At 36.8% G+C, this 26,494-nt stretch overlaps 3 protein-coding genes across 3 annotated transcripts in view; 1 reads left to right on the top strand and 2 right to left on the bottom strand.

Moving 5' to 3' along the window:
• Positions 1–1,047: 1,047 nt before the first annotated feature.
• LOC149556957 (uncharacterized) overlaps positions 1,048–26,494 on the top strand; it is a 154,136-nt gene continuing 128,689 nt past the window's right edge. The window contains exons 1-2 of the mRNA XM_089831596.1: positions 1,048–1,334; positions 1,420–1,518. Coding sequence (XP_089687722.1) covers positions 1,323–1,334; positions 1,420–1,518 — 111 coding nt within the window. The 5' untranslated portion in view covers positions 1,048–1,322. The remainder of the gene's footprint in view (positions 1,335–1,419; positions 1,519–26,494) is intronic.
• On the bottom strand, positions 6,885–9,273 carry LOC149556958 (uncharacterized). The gene is made up of 5 exons (XM_089831601.1): positions 9,047–9,273; positions 8,777–8,929; positions 8,291–8,691; positions 7,781–8,186; positions 6,885–7,645 (listed from the first exon to the last, which is right to left on the bottom strand). The coding sequence occupies exons 1-5, from the start codon at positions 9,258–9,260 to the stop codon at positions 7,062–7,064; spliced, it is 1,758 nt and encodes a 585-aa protein (XP_089687727.1). The 5' UTR covers positions 9,261–9,273; the 3' UTR covers positions 6,885–7,061.
• Positions 9,271–10,320, bottom strand: LOC149556959 (uncharacterized). Its single transcript, XM_089831602.1, has 2 exons — positions 10,228–10,320; positions 9,271–10,038 (listed from the first exon to the last, which is right to left on the bottom strand). The coding sequence occupies exon 2, from the start codon at positions 10,004–10,006 to the stop codon at positions 9,398–9,400; it is 609 nt and encodes a 202-aa protein (XP_089687728.1). The 5' UTR covers positions 10,007–10,038; positions 10,228–10,320; the 3' UTR covers positions 9,271–9,397.

A 26,494-nucleotide genomic window follows, 5' to 3' on the forward strand; every position in this document is an offset into this window, starting at 1 on the left:
TTTATGTTTCCTTCATGGCTAAAGAAAAGACAATGGAAAGTGAGGGGAACCACTTAGAGGAGCTAGGCCACCCAACATCATTGTTAAAACCCAAGCGATAAGAGCTAGTAGGAGTCAAAGGATTAGCACTACCCATAGACCACCACAAAGAAATGCTACCATGTAGAGAGTGAGGCAGAGTGATGATGTTGGAAGTCATTGCTCTTATTAGACTAGTGATGAGGGACCTACAAACGTGGCATGAGAGAATGACATGTAGAGGAACTGTGGGCGCATGGTTGACCATGAGGTGGAGAACGATCTTTGAAAATTAATAGGTCTGATGAGACTAATGACTATAGAAGGGGCATCATGCCAAAGCTGAAGAAACTCCTGCAAGTGGGCCACTTCAAATGCCACTTTATTTGCTCGAACTTGAATTTGCATTATGGCATTATTACATACACATACTTTAGTATACAAATACAAATACAAATTTATATAAGAGAGCTATGAGAAACTAACATTGCATTTCTATCTTTTCACAAATTGAAGATGATTTCCATCCTGAAAGCATGACATGTCCATGTCAACTTGTAGGGAATCTCCCAAGAAAGTCATGCCAAAAGTAGGGTGCAAGTTGAAAAGGTCAAAAGAAGTCATGAATCAAAACCTACACTTATTGGGCTCTTTTGTAATATTGGAAAAGATGCATACAAGTTTGAAGTTGTCCACAAAATAGATGATGATGATCCAACATCTCAAACGACAAAGATGAGGGTCTAATAACAAGCCTTGTAAAAAATACACTAGACAAAGTGGTTAACTTTAGGTTCAATAATAATAATATAAATAGTATGAAATCTATTATTATTAACTAGCTCATAAATAGATTTAGTGTGAAATCCATTATTATTAACTAGGTCATAAATAGATTTATCAATAAAAAAACAATTGAACAATTAAAAGCACTCATCATCAATTTAAAAAAGAAAAGAAAAGAAGAGGAAAAAAACCAAAAAAAAAACCAACACTATGAAAGAGCGAGTCCCAGAGACTACCTTCTCTAGCCTCGTACGGATTAAAATTATTTTCTCTCTTTCCATAAATCACAATCGGACCACCAAAACGTGCAAGAGTTCCGGGAGTGAGGAAATACAGAGCTTTCCGAATACAACAGGAAACGCAATACTAGAGCAGCAGCGACATCTATCTGCTTTCAGCGCATGCTTTAGTTGTCCGGAGGCTCTGTCTTCTTTAACTACATCTAATATTTCATCGGCCAAATTATTGACACTAAGTTTTTTACAAGAAACCTGGAACCTGAAGGATTTTCTCCATCAATGGAGCAAGAGGTCAATTATCACATTAAACACTTTTACCAGATTATGGTTCGTTGAATTATTTTTATGATAGATTTCCTTTTGCATAAAAATGCAGGGCAGAAAAGATGGAGGATTTGAAATGGAAATGCAGAGTGGTAGGATTCGGTCAGCCTTGGCGGAGTGCGTCAAAGACCCCGATAGCTGGAAGGAACAAGTATGTTGCAAATTCAATTTCAATGAGGAAATTTAAATAGTCGTAGACCTTGTTATGTTCAGCTGAACTTCGCTAGCTCTAATGACCTTTAAATTCCGTTTACTTTAATGTCCTCAAACGAGCTATGCTATCTATTATGTTACTTTATGCTAATATTCCTGCAATTTTAGTATAATTGTTATTATACCACATAGTTGGCTATGCTGAATCAAATTCACGTTGGGAGAGTACCATCGGGTTCTAGATTTTGACCAAGTACAACTTTGATACGGACAAGCACTTAGCTGACTCGGTTTCGCATTTAAATTGGGGAATTATATTTTTCTGAATACTATCAGGATGAAACGTGGCGATAAGCAATCTTTATAGATAGTATTCGAATTCGATGAAATATATTCGAATTCAATGAAATATTAACAATATTTATAATTTATAGTTATGTTTTGAGTAATGCAGGTCACCAATAATATGAAGCTTTTTTCAGAAGTGAGATGAAATAAGGGCTCATAATTGTGCTTTGTAGAATGAGGAGCGGATCTGTTACTGAAACGAGTTCAACGTTGTGGATAGTGGACCCCTTTATACGAACAAAAACGCAGAAAAGATGACATATTACTAGAGTAGATTAGAATCAGCCCATCAGTTATATTCAAAATTTGAATTTAAGAGCAGACTATGATAAGCCCGAGTTTGAAATGTCTTAAAATAACCCAAAATTGAAATTGTTTTTACATACAGTTGAATTTCTAAGATTCAAAAAACAAGATTCTGCCCCAGGCTCAGAAGTTTAGGGATGGGAAAAGTGGGACAATTTCTCAGGATGGTTGAAGTGTATCCTTATCGTGACAGGGGATGTCACAAGGGACGGCCACATAAAATATCTATAATAGCACCAAGACATAGCTGCCATGAAGCTTCATTATAGGAATGTGGACCATTTACTTTGTACCTGTGCCCACAATTTGTGGTGACTAAATACTATCTATAATACAGCTGTTTACTTATTCATTCACTCACATACCCAAATTCGATTGGAGTCCTCTTCCCTGTAATACTGGTGGCCCTGCATCTCCTGGTCTTTGCTAGCACAATGACTTGGCTAAATTTTGGCAGAGTCAAAATTTGTGACGCAGAAAAGACTCAAGTAAAATTCAAGAATTCAAAAAATTGCTTAAATGTCTTTAGATCATATTTCTTTTTTCAAAATTCAATTACAAAATGCATCCAATAAGTCCATGGATGAGCACAGAAGTGTTTTTATTAAATTGGAATAATTTGAATACAAATTTGTACCATCAAGTAGAATCCTGAAACAATAGATAACTGACAAAAATTATGAATTAATGATGATTGCCTTGGAAAATTATCATCATAATTCATGAATTGTATATTACAACAATCTTTCATTTTACTCTTCCTTAATCTAATGAGAATGTGGGGAGAGGCTGAGGTTCTAATGCTTGCACTCTATTGTGACTACTTGCTTATTATAGAATGTTGCGCTTGTGGCTGTGGCGCGATCTCCATCTTGCTAGTAGATGGCAGTGATGACTCCTCTGCCTCATCAATGCCATTCATTGACAATTGTGCAGCTAGCTACTTTTTCTGAAGCCACATCATCTATTGGCTACATCTCAAAATGTCAAGAATCTCATTTGTGGTAGACAATGGGGGCTTCTCATCCTACCTTGTCCAATTGCTATAAGGATCAACGCCATCCATATCCATAAACTCCTTTGATTTTTTCTTGGCATTTCTTGTCTGAAGCTGAAGGTTGTATTGCAGAAAGACCAGGTCGTTGAGATGTTTTTGAGTTAGCTTATTTTTTTCCTTAATGTGTATGTACTCAAATGTTAACTTATTTTTTTCCTTCATGTGTATGTACTCAAAGATCCTCCAATTGTGCTCACAACAAGTTTGACACAAAATGCAAAATGCTTATCTTTCAAGATTTGGAGTGTTTATATTCCAATCTACCCACCAAGAACCTACAAAATGAGTTATTCAAGAATTAACTTTGAAGTTCATAGCTTGTAAGATGCATGTGATGTAAAGACTCTGGTTTTTGTTACTTGGTGATTGAGTGCTTTTTCTTGTTAGAAACAATAGTCCACCAAGATAACTTGGGGGGGGGGGGTTGAATCAGTTATCCAATAATTAAAACATTTATCCACTTTAAATAATCTTAACCATTCAACCAAAGTAAACAGAAACCATAATAAGATGCACATACACAATTACACCAGATATGTTAACTAGGGAAATCCTTGATTAGAGGGAAAACCCCAATGGGAATGATGCCCACAAGATGATGTACTAATATAAATATTCCTTGTTAGAGGATGGACCCTGTTAGGAGTCAATTACAACATTTAATACATATGAGTCCCTGTTAGCAGACTTTGAATCCTTGTTAGAAGATTCCAACCCTGTTAGGAGTTGTAGAAGACAGAAGGACCCACTGTCTAAACAACTTCTGGGGCCAGGCCACTGAACTCATTGTCCAACTGATCTCTCAACTATTCCTTGCAGGATAATTGTTTGTACTGTACTTTAACTTTTGTCCTCTGTCCTGTCGACCGGACCAATCATTGTCAGACCTTATAGACCAGGTCACGAACCTCAGATCCAAGTATCAAACTTTGGATCACACAATAAACCTCGGCAATGAAGTTTTCTTCACCTTTGCTTTGCTTTGCTTATCTTCGCATTCTACTCTTTGACATTATTTGTACATCTCATCATATCTCTCATGATAAAGGAAAATGTCCTTCCTTTATACCGAATCCATAAAACAATTCCCTGAGTCGGCTATTACACCTTCTCAATTAATTATTATAGGACCTCATTAAGAACACGTTACACTTAGTGATAGCATTAATCTTTCCTCTTGTAACTTGAATATCTTTCCGTACATGTAACATTATGACGAGCGAGCTTAGCTACATCATCTCCAGAATGTCTTCTTCACATCTTTAACTTCGGCTTCTCAAAATAACAACTCTGCTAAGAGATATAACAAGTTTACCAAAACATGCCTCTGTAAACTCCATCTCAGAACAGTCTTCACCGAAACTCGCATAACTTCTTCTAGACTTAATATCTTATGCTTCTGAGGTTAGCTGCATATATTAGACACTTAGTAGTATCTCCCTTTGACCTCGCTTAGTGGAAATGCTCAAATGTCTATCCATACCAACTTGATCTTTCCGCTGTTCTTTTGTCAAATACCACAAAAAACTGCTATGTTGACATCAATGACAAACACTGTCATGAATGTAACATATCATCATGATAATGATATAATCATGTTTCTACAATACTCCCCCATAGAAGTATCATCAGCATTCATGCATCCAACACTTCTTCAAATAGCCAGTGTTGAAAGAAAAAAACTTACATTTACCATTCTTGTAATTGTGTAATTCTTGAGCAATGAGGTCTATTGTAATGTGCTGATTTTAGCAAAACTGGTTTGTGCATAATTAGCTTGTTGTAAAGCTCTTTTGGGGGCTAATTGGTGGGCCTAGGGAATCCCAAAGTTCTTGGAGTGCACATCGCTAGGGATTTTGTTCTTTTTAATGAGCCCAATTGATAGTGAGGAGCATTATGACACTTTCAAAAGTGTATTTTGACATGTGGGTTGTTCTCCAAACTTCTTGGAGAGCATGCCTATATTTAGTTAGTCACCGAGTTGATTCCAATTATTATCATACTACCTTGGCTTCTTCATGATGTGTTTAGAATTGGACTTTGATGTTGTTGCAGTGCTTTTTTGTAATTTGGGAGAGTTATTGAATTATTAATTAATATTTCATTAATGTTGTCTAGTGTTGAGAAATATCAAAAGGACAATTCACTATTATAGTTTTTGGAAAGGTGATTTAAGTGTTTTAAAAGTTGGATGCCTAGATAATGGTGCCTTTGTACATGAAATCCTATTACTATTTCAAATAGTCTTTGTGAGGGAAATAAAGTGAACTATATTTTTGCTTTGGTTTCTTCCATCCAAAAAGCTATAAAAGGAGGTGCTAGGGCTCATTTTTGCATATGCTGTTGATTGATATCGTTATGTTGCTGCTTTGAACTTGAGAGTTATTCCACAATCTTCAGAAGAGGAAAACCCTCTTAAGATTACTAGTTTCAAACTTGATGTGGTTTCTTCTGGAGTCCACAATTGTGCAAATTGAAGATTCAGTTTTGGTTTTGATTTGAAGATCTTGTGGAGTTCGAGTGAAGATTTTGAATTGGTTCTGAATAAATTGTTTTCTGAAGTTTTGTGTTACTTTGGAGTCAGTGTGGGAAGATTTGGATGGCTGACCCACTTCTAAACCCTCATATTTGGCTATTCCAACCTATTTCAGGTATAATGGTGATTTAGTGTAATTTAAGTTGCAAATTCGGTCATCCTTTATGTTATTTCAGGTTGTATGATCGAGAAGCTGAAACAAGGAAAAAAGGATAGGTTGTACCATTTGTGTGCTGGGTGTGTGAAATGGGAGTTGGATCACTCTTGTTTGGGTTGTTGTACTGACTTTATGGTGTTACCTTTGGTTATTCTAATATTCTTAAGCTATTATCCAGTGAAAAGGTGAGGACTTGTTGAATGATGTGCATTTTCTGATTGTTTTCTTTGCATCCCGGTAGAAATATTCACTGTTGTTGACATTTGATATCATTATAACAGATTGTCGCTTTTTTTTTGATGTACTAGAAAGTGTATGTGGAGATGTTTGAAGTGCTTAGCTTTATTTCTTGGTATTGCTGGGTGTGAGATTTTGTAGTGTGAGGGTGTTGTGGTGATATGATGGAACTGTTATTGTTGTTAGTCATTGCAGACATGTACCTTGCTGATCAGAGTTATCAGATATTCATCCTTTCCAATGTCTTTTAGAGGAGCTTGAGGTATGATTGAAGAGATATCTATGACGTTATCCAATTGCAATGTGCTGGATGCGAGCTAGTGTGCAACATGATTCTCTTGCTGCCCATTCTGTTACACTGCAGTTTCTATCCATCTGCAGACCTAGATTGTTCAATTGCATATTATTGTTTCAGCAGTTGCAACCAAAGTAACAAGAATCGGAATCGGATCGGAATCGGCAAGGCCGAATTGAATCGTGAATCGGCAATGAATCGGCAATGAATCGGCGATGAATCGGCAAATTTGAAAAAACCCTTTAAATTTAAAGATTTTAACAATTTAAAACTTATTTCATGCACCCTTTATTGAATATAACTTAAACACACTATAACATCATCAAATAGAAGTTAAAACTTAACATACATAAACATGGAACATAAAATCCATCACATATGTAACTATGTTATCTAAAATGTAAATTGTAGGCTAGCTGAAGTAAATAGAAATCAAATGATCACAATGATTTAAATCATAGAATGTATGTAAGATGATCCATAAGACATCAAATCATAAATGTATGTAAGAATCTAAGATGAAGATCCATGAAAGTTTGAAACATATGTCTATCAATGATTCAGTATCAATATCTGTAAACAAAATATAAAAACAAGGCTCCAGCTCAAGCCTCAGACTCATAGTCATCATCATCATCCTCAACATCATCCTGAAGCTCGGCTGCAGCCTCAGCCTCAGCCTCTGAGTATCCAGTCTGCCTAGTAGCAAGGCGTCTAATGTAGGTCCTAGAGGACTGCCGAGCCATATCTCCCGCATGTAAGATGGGCTCATGAACGTCGCTAGGGCCTGTGCCTGTGCGTGCACGTGTGTGTCTACCAATGCCTGAAGAACCTGCTCTAGCTGCCTCAGCCTCTATATCCACCTGGTCAACCCACACACGGTCTTCCTCAGTGAAGATTGGATCCACAACCTCTGTGAGCCACTCTGATTCTGGATCAATCTCCTCTAGAATGATCGGAGAGGAGTCAGTGCCCAAAATCTGTCTGATCCTAAGACGGAGGTTGTAATGAACAAAGACAATATCATTCAACTTCTGCACTGTCAACCTGTTTCTCCTCTTCGAATGGATGTGCTCGAACATGGACCAACTGCGCTCACATCCAGAAGCGCTGCTTGGCTGACTCAGAATATGAATGGCAATTTTTTGAAGTTTTGGGGTTGTGGCCCCAAACATTTGCCACCATCTATCTGCAATAAGGGAAAAATTGAAAATAGAAACAATTAGTCTCATTTACAAATTACAAGTTAACTCTAAAATTACATAATCAACTTTAAGATTAGAATCTAGATTCATGAACATTGAATATATTATTTAATTTTTACCTGGCTGTAGTGTTGTCTGAGCATTTATGGCCATCCTGCTAGAGAAAAGTGGCCCCTCTTTATTGTTGAACTGGTCTAGCTCAACAATCGCAGCAGCGCTATCTTCATCGCTACTCAACCTCTGAATCACTGTGTATAAGCCAGTGAGAACCTCCGCATCCGCCTTGAACTCAGGACGGAAACGATATGCCGGATTCAGAAAGTAAGCTGCTGCATGGATGGGTCGATGGAGCTGATTCTGCCATCTCCTATCGATGATGTCCCAAATAGGGCCATACCTCTCCTGCACTCCTGCATATTGGGCTCTGATGGCCTCCTTGGCCCTATCCATGCCCTCATAAATGTAGCCCATAGAGGGCTTCTCCCCATCAGCAGTTCGTAGCAAAGCTACAAGGGGCTCAGTGACCTACATATAAAGTTAAACAAAAAACTTGAGTCAAAACTTAAATATAAAATAATATAACTTAAAGTAAAAGTAAAATACTAAATGTTAAATTGCAATAAATTTACCTGTAGGATTTCTCTAGCGGGTTTCCAAAAACCATCCTCATCAAATATGCAATCCGCCACATCTATCCCTACAGTGGTCATAGCATAGGAAGAGGAAATCCACTCCCGCCCAACAAACATGCTCCTCAATTCATCCCTTGATGTCAACAAGGACTGCAAGGTGATGAAATTCGAGGCAAACCTCGTGATACCTGGGCGAGCTAACTCTTTGCCTTCTGTGTACTTCCTCATTGTGCTAAGGACAAATGAATGATTATAAATGAATTTGCATATGTTTTTTGCCCTTTCCACACATGACTTGACAAACTCAAGTTTGCCAATTTCCTCCAACATGAGGTCAATGCAATGTGCCGCACAAGGGGACCAAAATATGGTGGGGTGCCTCTCCATCAAAAGTTTACCTACAACAATTTTAAGTCAATTAGAAATTCAAATTTCAAAATTCAAATAAATTTATTTTCAAAACTTGAAAAGTTAAAAGTTTACCTGCAGCAACATAACTTGCTGCATTATCCGTCACCACCTGGATCACATTTTGTTCTCCCACCTCTGCTATGACTTCCTCAATAGCCTCACATAAGTATGTGGCATTTTTTACATGTGCGGAAGCATCAATGGATTTGATGAACATGGTATATCCTACAAGTAACAAAACAACGAATTAGAATATTAAAATTAAATGGATCATCAACAAATTAGCATTCAACAAATCAAAATTTACAATTATGTATGTAGGAAAGTAGAATGATCAATTACCTCCACAGGATACAAGAAAATTGAGGAGTGTTCTATTCCTCCTATCTGTCCAACCATCAGTCATGATGGTGCAACCCTTTGCAATCCACTCCTTTCGGTTCTCCTCGAGCTCAACCCTCATGTCCTCTACCATCTCATCCAAGAGGTATCCGCTCAACTCAGCCTCAGTTGGGGCTTTAAACCCCGGACCACAAATAGCAATTGCGTCTATCATGTTCTGCCAATAAGGAGCCCTGTCACAAATAAAAATTTAGATGTCAAAGACTCAAATTATAAAACAAGTAAATATAATTAAAGTTTTACTTTTACTTTTAATTTTAACTTTAAAGAAAACAACGAAAAAAGAATCAATTACCTGGCTGCAATAAATGGAATGTTGCAAAAGTACCAAAATTTGCATATCTCCTTTCTGGCAGCATCATGAATTTCCTTGTTCAAACCCATGCCCTCAAGCGTGGGTTGGGAACCAGGAGTAGTGCGGGGCACAAAGTAACTATCCATTCTGTTTTTCCGCACTCTAGGCTGCAATAGGTTGGTGTGGGACTCTGTCTCAGTATGTGACTGACTAGCACTAGCACGAGCAGAAGAACTAGGATAAAAAGGAGGCCTAGAAGAACCCTCTCCAACACAACCTACAGATGCAGATGCAGATGTGGATGCGGCTGCAGATGCGGATGCGGGAACATGGGAGCCAATACCCCTTAACCCTTCAAGTTGCATTTTCCTATTGGCTTTGTCTTTTTCAATTTTTTCTAATGCCATTAAGCAAGTGCGTTTTGCCTCAGGAGTTTGGTGAGTGCAAATTGTAACATCGTGTCCAGGTATAGCAGCAATGTGGTATTTCAATCTATAAATACCCCCAGAAGTTATTTTTTCTTTACAAAAAATACATTTTGTTTGATATTTGGTTCTTCCAGGAAACTCTTCGTTATATTTCCAACATTCATCTTTTCTACCCATTGCGAATTTGCAAAAAATGAAAGCAAAGGCTGCTGCAATAAAAATTTATATGTAAAATATCAAAGTTTGAAGCTAATAAAAGCTACAAAACAACAAACCCTAGTTTGCAACTTAGTAAAAATAAAGAACATTCAAGATCTAAACTAAAAATCTTGAAAACAATAAAAATTTAACAAAAAATGCATAATACACTAACATGCAAAAAAAAAAAGAGCACTTACCTCTTGCAAATGAGTTGAGGAGTGTTGAGATTGGCTCCCTAATGCTCCCAATGCAATTGATGGCCTCCCCAAATGGATTGCTGATCTCTTTTGTGCTCTTTCTTCTTGTCGGTTAGAAACTTATGGCTTTTCTTTTCTCTTCTTCTCTCTCACTTTTCCTCTCTTCTACTCATGTTAAATAAATAGAAGGCCCTTTAGGGTTATAACAAAGAGAAATGGTCAAAAACAAAGTAAACAAACCAAGCAATTTTTTAAAATTTTACAACTCTATACTTTATTTGCCGCGGGCAATTCCTGCCGATTTTTCCAGGCGATTCATGCGATTTTTTGCCTGAATCGCCTGAATCGGCGATTCAGGCGATTCACTTGAAGAAATCAGCAATGGCGATTTCCAACTCCAAAAAAATCGCCATTGCTGAATCTAATCGCCGAATCACCGATTCAGGCGATTTTATGGCGATTCTCGTTACTCTGGTTGCAACACATCTCCATCAAGTTGTGAGAGCAGGAAATTTCAGAAATTGAATACGCCTTGTGTATTTGAGGAGAAGATTTATAAGACAGAAAAAAGACTTGACCAGCTGTGTCTAACAAGGGATGAATTACAATGCTTTTTGGATATTGTGGCAAGTTGTTTCTTGATGATAGATCAGCTTGATTGCAAGTAGATGAAACTTGTTATGGCTTCAACCAAAAATTCATTGGTTAAGTAACTTCTGAGATATTGAGATGAAGAAGTAAGCATTGCAGTCATTTCTTGCATTAGTGAATGTAAGGAATCACAGAACCTGAAATTTTATATAGTGATATAATGAACAGTATTTTAGGTGATAATGAAGAGTTTCTAAGGTTTTAATCATAGTTGAAAAATGCTCAGATATATTGCAGATATATGCAAAATCTATGCATACGATTAAATTGCCAAAAATATTGGCTATGACTCTTTCAATATGCAACATCAATTTTGTTTGACCAAACTCGCCATAAATCACTAGGCATCGTTCAAAGTGACATTAGTGTGATATTTTTCCGCATTTTTCCCTTCCGAGCTTGTGATGGAGCATTGTTTGGAGACCTAGGGCACAACCATGATGGAACATTGTTTGCAGATGCTAGTGCAGATTTCATCAAACTTTTGTTCATGTGGGAGAGACAACTTGTTCTTCTACAAGTTTTTTTTTTTTCTTATAAAACTTCGATATAATTTGTAATATTATGTATTATTTATATAAATGTTATAAGATATATAAAAAAATGTTATTTATATGCATTAAATTTTTAAATAATATACATTTAAAAATGTTATATTTAATTTAGATATTTTAGTTAAAAAATTCCATGAAATGAAAATACATTATTTTATTCTAATTTTTTCTAATTTTTAAAAGTAAAAAAAAAAAAACTTACATGATGTGAATTTCATTTGATTTTTATGACTGTCCAACTTGAATTCAAATTTGAATCTTGTGAATTACGTTTCAATTATGATTTTTAATATTTATATTAATATATGTACTAATATATATTATCTATAATTAGTCTTTTATATATTTGAAAATCAATAGCATGATGTTCTTCATAAAGTGGCATATATATATGTTTTTAAGAATATTTTGAGAAATTATATATTTTCAAATGTTCAATAAATTTGCCAAGTTATTGCTGGTTTTCTTACCGAGTTGTTGCTGAGTCCCGAGTTTTTTGAAAGATTTGGGTCAGCAAAGTTATTGGTGAGTCCGAAGTCTTTCAACTATGGTTTTGATGATTCTAAGCATCCTTCTTTTGCCAAGCTAGTGAGAATTCTAGAAACCATTGCTAATATTAGAGCTTTTGTGATGATGCTTTATTTTGACCATGAAGATCTACTACTTCAAATGTTCAATTGTTTCTCTCTCATTGTTAAAAGAGTCCATTCAATAAACATTGTATAACCATGCAAAAAATCAAGTCATTGATGGTCAATGATAGCGACGATGTTCTATCATGTCCCCATTTTGGCTGACATCGTTTAACGTGCCGGATCAGTCTATCACAGGCTCTCGTAGACTGGTGGTGATGTGGAGAGAATCGACCAGGGACTATTTGGCAGTATTGTGTCCTTACAGTTGATTAGTGATTTGGGCCTATGTTTGTTATAAAGTAAAGTTACTTTATTCGGGCCCAATTTTATAATTTGATGTTGAGATGCACTTTGTATTATAAAGTAATATTTTATAAAAGTGCACTTTATTTCATAAGAATATTTGGATGCTTCTAGAATGTTTAAGTGACTTCTAGAGGAAGCTACTGAAAAGTGAATAAATAGACCCTATGGGTCTTGCATTTGATCATCCAGTTTGTATTTTTTCCCTTAACATCAGATTGTGATTCAGTCACATAGTCTATTATGGAGCCAAGTGGTTTCAGATAGTCACTAGGTCTTTGGGAATGGAGTCTCCCTTGGATTCGCATAACTGAGGGGGTGAGATATCCTCTAAAGGGTTGCACATTTGGAGGTGATACTATAGTCACTTCAGCTAGGGCATCATTGGGCCTAAGGCTATTTTCAGCATTTCAGGAGGCATTTTTAGCAGGGCCGAAATTATAGGAGGTCGTTTTTAGCAGGTCTGAAATTATAGTAAGGCATTTTTAGATCCGAAATTTTAGGAGGCTTTTTTCAACAGACCCGAAATTATAGGAGGGCATTTTCTGAGGACTTCATTTTCAGTCATGGATTGATTGCAGGACATCTTTAGAAGGCTTAATTGTGGTGGAGGAAAGATTTATAGCTGCTGGTTCATTTTTGCTACAGGTCTGATCCAATTTTCAGAATTTCAGGATAGGGCTTTGGAACCACATTTTTGTTCATATCTTCCTCATTATTCAGCATATCATTCTGGGTATTTTTGCATCGGATTTCTATCGTCGAGGAGATGAAGATAGGTGCATTTTGGAGTTCCAAAATTGCATGATTTATTTTTAAGGAATTTTTCAAAACTCTTAGACATTTTCAAAAATTTGCAAGGAAGTACATTTTTAGATTTGGGGTGACTTTGGCTTGGGTGTTGGCATCTTTAGCATTGGTAAAAATTATTACAGCCATCTACAATCAGGTTCTTCACTTCTCATTTGGCATTTGGCATATTTTTTGAGAAATGTTTGTTTTCAGTTGAGTACAAACTATAGCTTCAGCACTTTACTATTTTACATTGTACTTGTCTTTGTTTGCCATTTGGCATTATTGGTATCAAAGGAAGGCTAGGATTTTGCAAGTGAAAGAGTATTGTAATTTTTAGACTATCTATATTGCCAACCTAGGGTTTGATGATCATATTATTGGTTGAAATATGTATGGCATTGTTGCAAATTGTTGATCTATGAATGGCATATGGTTTTGAGCAATTTCCTATGTTCAGCATTTACTTTCAGTAGTAGTCTTCAGTTGCATGCCAAGTGTTTGACAAAATTTCTTAATTCAGCATTAGAGGTTTTTAGTGGCCTATTGGTAGGGGTCATTATAGTGGTATCAGAGCGGTTTTCTTGCCATTCTGTTGGGTAAGAGCCGTCTTGTATGAGTGATCAACACTCTACTTTATCTAGAATGGACAAGTATAGTACAGAGTCTCAGAGGACACGATCTTGGACAGTTGATAGACAAAGTAGGAAGATCCAGAGTCGGAATAGTAGAAAGGATGGTTATTTAGACATTCGAGATGAATTTAGGAAAATAAGCCATGACATGTCTGAATAGTTGGTTAAGCACCACCGTATGATGAGCCTGCTATGGTGGATAAGTTGATTGGATTTCTATTTGGCAGATCTTCTCACAAGTCAGATGACACAATTACCAGGAACTTGCATGAGGAGTTCCAGAAACTAGCTTACAGCCAGGCAAAGGTCTCAGATTCTACTCTGCCACAGGAGGTAGTGGTAAAGGATATTACGTAGATTGATAGTAATGGTCAACTTGATACTCAAGTTGAGACAGTTGTATACAGGTCGCCAGAGGGTGATGTCACAGGTACTCGAGATGATTTAGTTACGACAGGCAGTGACTACAGCGTAGAGGGTTCAGATGATGATTTTGAGGATGTTGTTGTGCACGATGGTGAGATACTTGGTAGAGATGAGCAGACATTGAGTGTTCATGACTTTGCTGAGAGGGAGTACCAGGCACATTTGGATGCTTCGTCACATGAGGTTGAGGCTGGTAGTACTTATCATGATTTGTCCAGCCAGATGAAGGTGAGTGAAGACAGTATTGTGACTTCATTATCTCATCATGACAGGATGCGGGATATGATAGAGGATCACATCTGGATGATTCAGTTACAAGGCAAACATAAGGGAGTTCAGGCAGAGTCTTCTTGTGTTGACTTACAGGCGATTAGAGAAGGAATGGGAACGATGAAGTTGAGTTATTTACATCTTCTATTAGATCGTGACCATCTTCTTAGCCTTGTCGGTGATTATTCAGATGCCTTGAGGAGGAAGGAGAAGGAAGTTGACAGGCTTTCTCGCGAGCTTGAGGACACTCGAGCTTCCTTGGTGAATACTCCATTGGCATTACAGGACTTGAAAGAAATGGGAATGAGCATGGCTTGGAGTTGAGTTTAGTACCATCTTGCACACCTGATACTCAGCTTCCTGCGGCAGGCGGATCAAATGTGGTCGTTGATAATGTTGTGAGTTCATCTTGGATTCACATCTAGGATACAGGGACAGTGTGATACAGGTATGTGGAGTTAGTTGGTATTAGTCATATTACTCAGCTGAGGAGTTTGCTTGAGTTACCAGTTGATTCTAGTTTACGTATATGGACTCAAAATTGTTATATTGGCGTTTGGGATTCAGTTGACTGGAGATCTTTATCACTTTTTGGTAGCAGTAATTGTTTGGGTGCTATCATGGATTTGATTAGCAGATTGCACGACATTGTCCTTTCTTGTGCCAACAGCTTGTCTGATGTTGGTATTAGTTTTTATACACCGGTGTTGGGCTTTGTTCATGTATTCAGTCGACCATTCTTGTTGGAATGTGTTGATGATCTTTCATATTTGGCAGTGTTTACAGATGAGTCCCAGGATCATATTGGCATTGATGACATCCAGGAGGATGTAGTGGGCAGTTTTGAGGACTTAGTTTCCTTGGCAATTTCTTTTGGTACAGAGGAATTGGGCAGTGGTGCTACAGTTGTTGATACTCTGTATGTTGATATGAGCTTTGGAGTTGATTCGCAAGATGTGGATGGTAATACTCTAGAGACCAGTAACTTTGAGGACAGTGCGTCAGAGGAGGTTTGTAGGAGACAGTCTAGCCAACGCCATCATGTGTCTAGTCAGCTAAGAGTTAGTGAGCGAGACATTGCTATCACTTGTCAGTTGTTAGCAGTTTATGGATGGGGTTCTCCTATTAGTGATGAGCAGGGAGGCAGTTATCTTTCCTTGACTGAGATCCACTCTTTATGGGAGGCTATCTAGATTCTGAGACATAATTATATGCAGTTGGTAGCCAACAAAGATTATCTTAGGGAGTGGGGGAGTACAACATACGATGTATTATTGGTCAAGGAAGATGAGGTGAGTGAGCTTACTCAATAGCTTGAGGTGACTTTTGAGATTCTTGAGAGTGCACAGTTGGCTTTTGAGGAGTCACAGTTTCATTTGGCTGAGGTGACCATGGAGTTAGAGTGATTGCGGTCTTTACCAGATTCTGTACAATCACAGACTGTGGTGTCTGGTGATTAGAGGATGTCCATTGTCGAGATTGTCAGAGACAGTGGAGATGGGGATGCATCCATCCTTGATATTGGCATTGGCATATCGTGTTTGTTTCCTCTAGAGTCAGGTTTAGTTGAGTTGGGTGCTACAACAGATTGTTGTGGTATGCCTAACATGGTGATGGCCTCTACTACTGATGGCACAGAGACTAGGGATGTTGTGGTAGAGATCATGTGTGATGTTGGTGAGCCGGCAGTTGGCATGGTTCCTGCTAGTGATACTACTCCCTTGGCGCTGTCTTCGGAGGTAGTAGTTAGTTCTAGCTTGGTTAGTGATCAGTTGCAGTTAGTTTCATCTGGATTACAGTCTGAGCCACTAACTGAGATTGGCGCATTCTATCGGCATTACACTGTGAGGTATGCTCGTCAATTTACCTTTGATGACCATGTTGATGAGATGATGATACGGAGATGTACTTTGGTTCCTAGTGCTTGTCATCAGTTATGGGACGGTTTGACACCACGGGATGAGAGTTGTGATGGGCATGACATGGCGATAGGTTCTGAGGTTGACAGCTTGATAGTACATGACTTAGAGAAAGAGTTTGGCAGTGATGCTTCAGCGGTTGTTATTGATTCCACTCCTTTGGCTATGTCATCTCCTGACTTAGCTGGTGATCAGTTGCAGTGGGTTGTATCACCTGTGCATGGCGAGCTATTGACTGAGGCTGGTTCTTTTGATCAGCGTTATACTATGGGGTATGTTCATCAGTTTGCATTAGATCCATGTGTTGAGGAGCTGATGGCAGGCAGACTTGGTTTGGGTTCTATTTCTTGCTGTTTATCTTGTGATGTCTACTCACCATCAACGGTGCATGGGAGTTATGGTTATGAGACAGTGGCCGGTGATTTCCAGAGTTGTGCTGATTGCAGTAGGTGTACAGTGTCTGGATTTTTCGTACTTGGTACAGCTTCATTCGGGAGTATCCACCATTGTGACAGAGTTGGATTGTACGTTTCGCATAGGCCAGTGGGATGTGTTGATGGTATTTATTGTGTTGGCAATTTGGGATGTCCACTCTACTTAGGTTCTGATATTTTGGGAGTTTGTGTCTCGTGGGTTCCTGACTATGGTAGTAGTGGATTTGAAGTTTAGTTGAGCAGTGATTCACGCTTCATTCATGGATTCTTCTTGGTTATATTGCAAGAGCTTGCATTGATTGACAATAGTATAGTACATGACTATATTTGGGATCCAGGTGGGTTGATTGGTTTATTGTTCAGTCATTGCTCGGGGACAAGCAATTTTAGGAACTGCAGATTGTTATGTCCCCATTTTGGCTGACATCGTTTAGCATGCCAGATTAGTCTATCACAGGCTCTCGTAGACTGGTGGTGATGTGGAGAGAGTCGACCAACAACTATTTGGCAGTATTTTGTCCTTACAGTTGATTAGTGATTTGGGCCTACGTTTGTTATAATCTAAAGTTACTTTATTCGGGCCTAGTGTTATAATTTGATGTTGAGATGCACTTTTTATTATAAAGTAATATTTTATAAAAGTGCACTTTATTTCATAAGAATATTTGGATGCTTCTAGAATGTTTAAGTGACTTCTAGAGGAAGCTACTGAAAAGTGAATAAATAGATCCTATAGGTATTGCATTTGATCATCTAGTTTGTATTTTCTCCCTTAACATCAAATTGTGATTTAGTCACATAGTTTATTATTGTGCCAAGTGGTTTCAGATAGTCACTAGGTCTTTGGGAATGGAGTCTCCCTTGGATTTGCATAACTGAGGGGGTGAGATATCCTCTGAAGGGTTGCACATTTGGAGGTGATACTACAGTCACTTTAGCTAGGGCATCATTGGGCCTAAGGCCATTTTCAGCATTTCAGCATTTCAAGAGGCATTTTTAGCAGGGCCGAAATTATAGGAGGTCGTTTTTAGTAGGTCCAAAATTATAGGAAGGCATTTTTAGCAGATCCAAAATTTTAAGAGGCTTTTTTCAGCAGACTCGAAATTATAAAAGGAGGGCATTTTTTGAGGACTATTCATTTTCAGTCATGGATTGATTGCAGGACATCTTTAGAAGGCTTAATTGTGGTGGAGGAAAGATTTATAGTTGTTGGTTTGTTTTTGCTACAGGTCTGATCCAATTTTCAGAATTTCAGGATAGGGCTTTGGAACCACATTTTTGTTCATATCTTCCTCATTACTCAGCATATCATTCTGGGTATTTTTGCATCGAATTTCTATCATCAAGGAGATAAAGATAGGTGCATTTTGGAGTTCCAAAATGCCATGATTTATTTTTAAGGAATTTTTCAAAACTCCTAGACATTTTCAAAAATTTGCAAGGAAGTACATTTTCAGATTTGGGGTGACTTTGGCTTGGGTGTTGGCATCTTCAGAATTGGTAAAAATTATTACAGCTATCTACAATCAAGTCCTTCACTTCTCATTTGGCATTTGGCATATATTCTGAGAAATGTTTGTTTTCAGCTGAGTACAAAATATAGCTTCAACACTTTACTATTTTACATTGTACTTGTCTTTGTTTGCCATTTGGCATTATTGGTATCAAAGGAAGGCTAGGATTTTGCAAGTGAAAGAGTATTATAATTTTTAGACTATCTATATTGCCAACCTAGGGTTTGATGATCATATTATTGGCTGAAATATGTATGGCATTGTTGCAAATTGTTGATATATGAATGGCATATGGTTTTGAGCAATTTCCTATGTTCAGCATTTACTTTCAGTAGTAGTCTTCAGTTGCATGCCAAGTGTTTGACAGAATTTCTTAGTTCAGCATTAGAGGTTTTTAGTGGCCTATTGGTAGGGGTCATTACATGTTCCTTATCCACTCTTATTTGTTTTATTGGCAAATATGAGGAAAAAAGCTAAGTTGCCAGTTCGGATGTGGGTTCAACATTTGGGTTCAAAATTTGATCAAATTTTTTTGGGTTGGGTTCGGGTTCGTCCGTACTATATATATGTATATGTATGCATATATATGTAAAGATATTTTGCAACAAATAAGTTCATACACCATTATATGAATTGCGGGCATGTTTTAGGGTTGGGTCGGTTGGATAATAAATTAGATTATATTTAAACCAAAAAAACGCCTTTTCAAAACAATAAAAACATTAAAAAGTCAAACTTTTTTGGTTGCACACCCAAATTCGCTCCAACTTCGCAGTCATTCCTCTCGAGCTCTTCCGTCAACTACAAAATTCAAACGACATTCGCTCAAATTCGTCTAGGGTCCGAAAAAGAGAATTTGTAGGGAATTCATCAGACAAATGACAAATTTGACAAGAACTAGAACCGACTTCGAATTAGCTACAAATCGAATGTGAAATTTGCATGCTGAGGGGCGACTATGGTAACTTATGAAAAAAGACCAAGAATCTTTATCAGTTGCAAATGTGTTAGCTGAAATGGTTGTTAGTCAATGTGTAGAAGAGTTGAAATCATATTTGATAGTGGAGCATGAGGAAGATGAAGGGTCCGTTCACAGCATAAACTTTCAGAGCGGAGTGTAAATGCAAACAGGATGGATAATCAGAACATTCTTGCATAGCAATATCACATCTCTAGAGGTATACGGTGTGAATTCTCAAAATGAATCTATCGAAAGCTACTTTGCTGTTAAAGATGATGTTGAGCCAACTGAAAAATCAAGTAGAACAATCAATGATGAGCACACACACCACTCTAGTGATGACAATTCAGAAGTTGAAAAAATGAGTTCAAGATTGATCTCCAAACAAAATCTATTTATAGGAAGTGCCAAGATGATCTCAAAGGTAGTGAATCTTATTCAAAAATTGAGGAAGAAAATTCTGCCCAAATTGACATTTCTGATTTTGATGAAAGGGCTAGGTAGTTGCAAGAATTGAAGAATCAATTCTTGTTCATAGAAGAGGGAGTGGTTCAAGTTTTGTTGGGAGTTGATGGTACATATAAATTCATCAAAGACCACATCTAGAAGGCCCAAGTTAAGAAGAGATAGGGGACGTTGAAGGAGGAGCCAATCTTGCAGGTTTGCAAATAGCTAAAGCTGCTTTGGAATTTTCTTTTAGATTGGGATTGTAGCTTTAAGTTTGTCCTTGATGTATTGGAAAGAAAAGAAAAAGAAGTTGATGATCTCATTTTTAAGCTTAATTAACTAAGCATTCATTAGAAATCTCATCTTTGTTGTTGTTGTTCAGCTTGCAAGGTGCTGATTAAGGAAAAATCAGATTATTCATCACCGATTTCACTCTTGAATAGAGAATGTCGATTTTTAGGCCACTCAATCATTCAGAAAGGTTAGTACATGGTTTTAGTTGAATAGGATTTAAATTTTGATTATCCAATTGTGTATTCAATGGAAATTAAGTGCCCAGTAGTTGTAATCTCTTGTTCTCAGCTTGCATTTCTGGTTTGGCTAGTAAACCTTGCATAGTTGTAATTATCATGCAAGGGTTGCTGAAGTTTTTACAAAGGAGGATTGTGTTAATTTCTTATATTTTATTAGATCAATGCAATGGAAACATGGGAAAAGAAAGCAACATTTCAGTGAACTCATTGAATTCTTGCACAAGGCTATTGCTCTTGGAGGCTTTAATTGTTGATATGTTGTCGAAAATAACACCACATAGAAGAATGCATGAACCTGCTTATGTGTGTTCTTTGACCCACCAAACGCTAGAACAAAATCCCGAGGTATCTTATCTTGTCTTGAACAAAGTCACATATATGCTAAGATTGTGAGAAGATCATACGATGACTCCAAGGTTCCTTTTATATCAGGTCTTGACCATGGATAAGCTCGATGGTTGATGTGATTTTCTGAATATCACAAGGGGCCTTACGTATATTCACTCAGATTTATTTCAAATTATACTAGATGTGGTAGCTATCATAAGATTTTGTAGAAAAGTTCATTTTTTTGGGATTTTCATAGAATATGCAAAAAGAAAAAGGGAATTAGGGTTCATAAATTCTAATCTACTCCTAAGGGTAGTTATAACAACAAATGGTACTTTGGTGGATGAATTCCTCAATTACCAAGCTCTACTTTGCCAATTTATGCTACAACTGAGCATGAACAGGTGCAATCTTAAAGGGTTATGCAAAAGATTTTCATATCACCATGAACACCATTAGAAAGAACAATGAACATGAATGATAGAAGTTAAGCATACACAAGAATGAGGTTCATGCTAACTTTGCACGACGACTTACAATCAATAAAACATCAAAAGTATGAACCAAAGGAACTTATTTAAACACTATCATATTCTCCATTGCAATCACAACACTTTATCTAAACTATCTTAATCTAAATCAGGGAATTAGAGAACAAGAAAACACTAAAATACTTAAAGTATTCACCAAACTTTAATAAAAACTTTATTGTCTAAGTAGCTCACAGAAACAATCTTAAAATCCTCTTCTTACAAATGAGAAGAAAAGGCCTTTATATAGATCCTTAGATACAATAAGTGGCCTGGATTGAAACAATAACCCATGGCCTAGATTTTTCCACTTTAGCTCAAATTAGGGTTAGGGCAAAGAAAGAGGAATCTACATTAATGCAAAAAAGAATCCGCTACCGTAGTGGGTAATAAATGCCTACTATGCTTGTTCATTTAAGAAGAGAGTAAGGTGAAATAAATGGCCACTTCTCACCCACTATGCATGAAATGCATCTATCTTTGAATTTGATGTTTGAATTCCTGGAATCTATCCAATACTTTCTCTAATTCATCCACACTGACGCTTGGTGTTGATTAATGCTTGAATTCCAAGGTTGTCACAACATGCTCAAATTTCCTCAAACTTTCTTCCCATTTAGACAACAAGTCTTGGACTGTGTGCATGTCATTTGAGAACGTGGAGAGGTTCTCAAAATCATCACTATAGAAGAGATTCAACTTGAAAGATTCCTCAAATCTGCTCTTAAGGTTGTATATAGTTATCTCATCTTCAATCGTCCTCCATGATAGTAATGATGCTATGGTGTTGGAGATCTCTTGCTAGATATTCTAAACCATTCCCTTCAGTCGAGTGGAGTCTTTGGTGAATTGTGCATACATTTCTTTTTCCATGAGTACTACACCATACCATCAAGGAAAGTTATATCTCCTTCACTAATGACTTCACCATTAACCAATGTTTTCCTGAGTGTCTCTAATAATTCCTACAAATTTGAGATCATTTCTTCTAGATAGATGCGTTCATCTTCCCATGACTCCTCCATGCAGTGAATTCTGGAAAGGATGGCCAATGCCCTTTTGTGAACTTATACCAAGCTCTCAACATGCTTATATGCTTCATTCTGGATGCCTTCAATCCAAACCTATGCACCCCTAGAAATCCATCTGATTCTACCAATGCCCTCAATTGATTCAATTGGAAGAGTTCATGGAGAAACAAAGATGAGCCTTCGCTTCTCACTGGCCGAGGTAGACTGTTTATGAATTCGTGCAAAGTCTTGGTCTTGCCTTTCATCTTTTGATATTTTTCTTCGAGTCTCTTCATCTTGTCCTTTACGATTTGTGTCAAAATCGTCAAACTCCTCCACGAGTTGTGCACGAGGGGGCATGATGAAGATCAATTTCTGTTACATTGTACTCTTCTGGGGTAATTTGATCCTTTGTTTTGTCCACTGCAGGAGTTGTAATTCATAGCGTTTTGGATTCCAATTCTCTTTTGATGATTTCTAGTTAACTTTTTTGCTTTTCCTTTATCTTCTGAATAGTTGATCTGGTCCATAATTTCTTGTAGTTTAATCACATGATCAACTTCCTTCTCTGGACTCTTTTGTATTTTCTTCCTTACCCATTCAGGGACATCAACATTGTGATCCTTTAGTACAATGACCTTCTCTTGTCCGTGTACTGTTCATATATCAATTTCCTCTTTAGCTCAGGGAGTTGCTGCTATTTTCTTAGGTGTTGTCACCTCCCGAATCTTTTCTTCTACCGGAGGAACCTCATCTCTTTTTTTAGAACATCTTCCTCCATCATTTCCCTTTGTAGCAATGCTCCAAGTCTTTTTTCTGTGGTCTGTTGGCTAAATTTTTTGTACGTCATTGATTATGACTTACAAAATTGTGACTGTAGGCAACATTTCATGAGATTTCTCTCTCCTCTCAGCAATAGGGGAGGCTCCCTTCTTAGCATAGGTTGTTGATGTTTTGTAGCTTTACTCGGATAAATTACATCAAGATATGTATATATATGAGATTTATATATAAACTTATATATACATATATAATATTTATATTAAGAGATATTATATATTTATAATATATAACATATAACTAAGAGATTTTAATTATGTTAATGAACAGACATGTCCCATGAAGGGACATGTCCATTCTCTCACTCCCTTATAAATATAAAAGGTGGCTATGATTGGAAAACACATACCAAATACTCGACAATGCTTAGTACATTTGCAACGGTCCTTGAAAAATTCAGTATGGTATCAGAGCCAAGTTCCTTCTACAAAGCCTAATAGCTTGAAGGTAGATTAACATGTAATGGGAGAATAAAATGAGGAGTCATTCAGATTGCTGGGGGATGAAAACAACTACAAAAATTGTCTGAGGAGAATATATGTGAGAATGTCAAGTGATTATCAGATGTGTGCGGAGATCTCCCTAAAAATACAGTACAAAGAGGGTTGCAAGGTCTTTGTAGGTACTACAAATGATGACAATGTTTCAATACATATGTGTTGTGAAAGATCAACATTCAATGACAAATATGATATGAATTTTCTTATTATTGATGATGGTCTCCTTGAATTCCGACTATTGTCCTGATTGGGGCATGGCAAAGGGGCAAGTGAAGGAAATAAATTAGATATTGGATATCTCTTAGCAGCTATTACAATTAGAGTATCTCTGTGTGTCATTCCTTTCTCTAGCCATATTATACTGAGTTTTGCTCTCCCCTATATTTTAGCTACTAGCGGTATTATAGTAAAACTATTGATTGCCTTAAAGAAAGTTATTGTTTGCTTAGAGTGATCCCAATAGAGATGTAATAAAGAAACTATAATGTTTGGTGATCCATGATCTCTGACATCCTTCGAAGTGATATCCCAGACGGGTTAAGGATTGATATATCTATGTTACAAATTGGGTTTGTTATCTCCATCAGGAGTTATTCTGATCAGACCTAATTTATCAGTTCCTTGGCTACAATTGCAGCAATGGAGATTAGTATTTGAATATTCTAGATAACCATTGAAGTGTATATTTTAGTAGTTAATGCTGTATATTAAGTAGAGACGTTTATAATTCATAGACCAAAAAATAGATTCATTGAATCAAGAAGATCCATCCATATTTAAGAGAAGAGATCTAATACAAAAGAAATTTGATAGCCCTTGCTCCACGTGGGAATAGCTAACCCTGCATCACACATTGAATGGAGGAGATTGCATAGTTAGGTGGCAATAAGAATTATTGTCCCCTTCGTACGTATAACATAAGAAAAGTCAATCAAATGTACAAGGGGAAAAGACATAAAGTAAGCGTAATAAAGGTATGTTCTATTCATAATATTTATTTATTTAATATGATCTAATTGAAATATATAAATTTTGATATATGTGTGTGCATAAATATATAGAATATTGTGAATTTTTCTAAATAAATAAGTTATATAAATAATGTTTATTATAGATATAATTTATTTATCAAGAGACATGCTTTTGTTTTAAAAGTCATCACCATGATATGAAAAGTTAGAGTAAAGATGTAAAAATATAAGTGAATCAAAAGGAAGTGAGAAATATAAAAGTATGTGAAGTATGGTTCTGATGAGGAGGAATTCTCTTACACTAAAATCAGTCTCAAATCCTAAGGTAGATCACCATTCTAGCATCATTCTTTGACTACATAAGTTTTTTTTTGGTACAATTTTAAGTATCATATTTTATAAAGTAAATCTCTCTCATTTGTATTTCTATACGAGCATTTGCCTTGATCTTTTCCTCCGAGAATGTTATTGCAGGAAGAGGGAGACACAAATTTAGAGGGAGCCTGACATTTTTCATTAGATGCAACCTTGAAAGAGAGGGAGTGTAATGTCCCTTTCTGGGGACGTTAGAAATACTAAGGGGGCCATCTCTATAATATTAGAATTTACTAGGAGAGCTGAAACTTCACTAATTAAAAGTCAAATTAATATTTCAAGTGGACAAAAGAGAACAAGGAGAGATAAGACGAAATGATAGAAAGGTAGTCGAAGAGTCACGACTGTGAGATTAAAAGGAGAAGGGACCCTTTCATTCAGTATGCTTGATTTATTATTCGGATTTTCAGTTCTCTCTTGTGAGAGTCATTTAGAAAGCTTCAGCTTTCAGCCAGTGTGAGGACGTAGCCCCTCGTGTAGGCAGGTAGTGGACAAAAACCCATTGTCAGGGGAGATATCATTTTAGGTGTCTTGGTTGTGCTTACAGGTTCTTCTCTTTAGTTTCCAATCTGACTGTAGAACTGTGTTTAAGATTGGATTTATAGTTGCTGGTTATTGTATTGCTGTTGTATAATGCAATAACGTGTTTAGGGGTGTTAAAGGATTACCGGTTTTAATTCTATTGATTTGTAATACCTTCTCATATGCTTGAATCCTTTAATAACATTCTGAGGTAGACGGATTTATTTGGAAAAGTACTAGTTTCTTATTGCTGTTCGCAGTACATCAGCCTATACTTGGAATTCTGGATATTATTCTAAGGAACCAGTTTTTTTTTTTTGGTGAAGAAATTTCTGGTTTAAGCTTTGTATTGTATTCTAATCACCTATTTCTGAGTTTGAATATTATTATTATGAAGAAGTTTGTTAACCCTCTGTCAGCTATTGTACTGTAATTCGTTGTGTCGGAACACACCTGCAAGGTTTAGTTGGGTTCTTCTGTTTGTTATTAAAAGAAATCAGCAAATAATCGGGATAGGGTTATCATAGGGAGCTGTAGAGGATATGATTCAGTCAACCTTCGGTGAGCTCAGTCATATTGATTTAGAGGGAGTAAACCATGCTGAGATGGATTCTCCAATGATCAATAAATTGTAGTAGTTAAGAGGATTGTGATTCAGGCATATACTTCATGACAATGTGATTTTAATTGGCCCAATCCTTGTGTACATCATGAGGAAGTGACGAATTCCAAATGATGTCACCTGTATTTGCAGAAGTTATTGAAAGGTGATGATCTTACAATAACTTAATTTTCTATTATGATGGATATCTTACGATGTCTATGTAGATCATGATAGATTATTCTTTGCATAGTGGATGTTTATATGGTAAGCATTATGAGAATGGGTGTGCACATACCTTATAATCATTTTTTTGAGTACTTGGTGAATGTTATGCATATTGATATTCGGGAAGGCTATTACACAAAGTACTTGGTGAATATCACGTGTTTTGATGTTCTAGAAGGACATTACTCACAAGAGTACTTGGTTAATATCACACAACTTGATGTTCTAAAAGGCATTACTCATAGTATTTGGCGAATATCTTGCATCTCAACATTCTGGAAGGCCA

The sequence above is a fragment of the Cupressus sempervirens genome, chromosome 5 (genome assembly GCF_028749045.1).
Source record: "Cupressus sempervirens isolate cs-2001-9-10 chromosome 5, ASM2874904v1, whole genome shotgun sequence".
Taxonomy (NCBI): domain Eukaryota; kingdom Viridiplantae; phylum Streptophyta; class Pinopsida; order Cupressales; family Cupressaceae; genus Cupressus; species Cupressus sempervirens.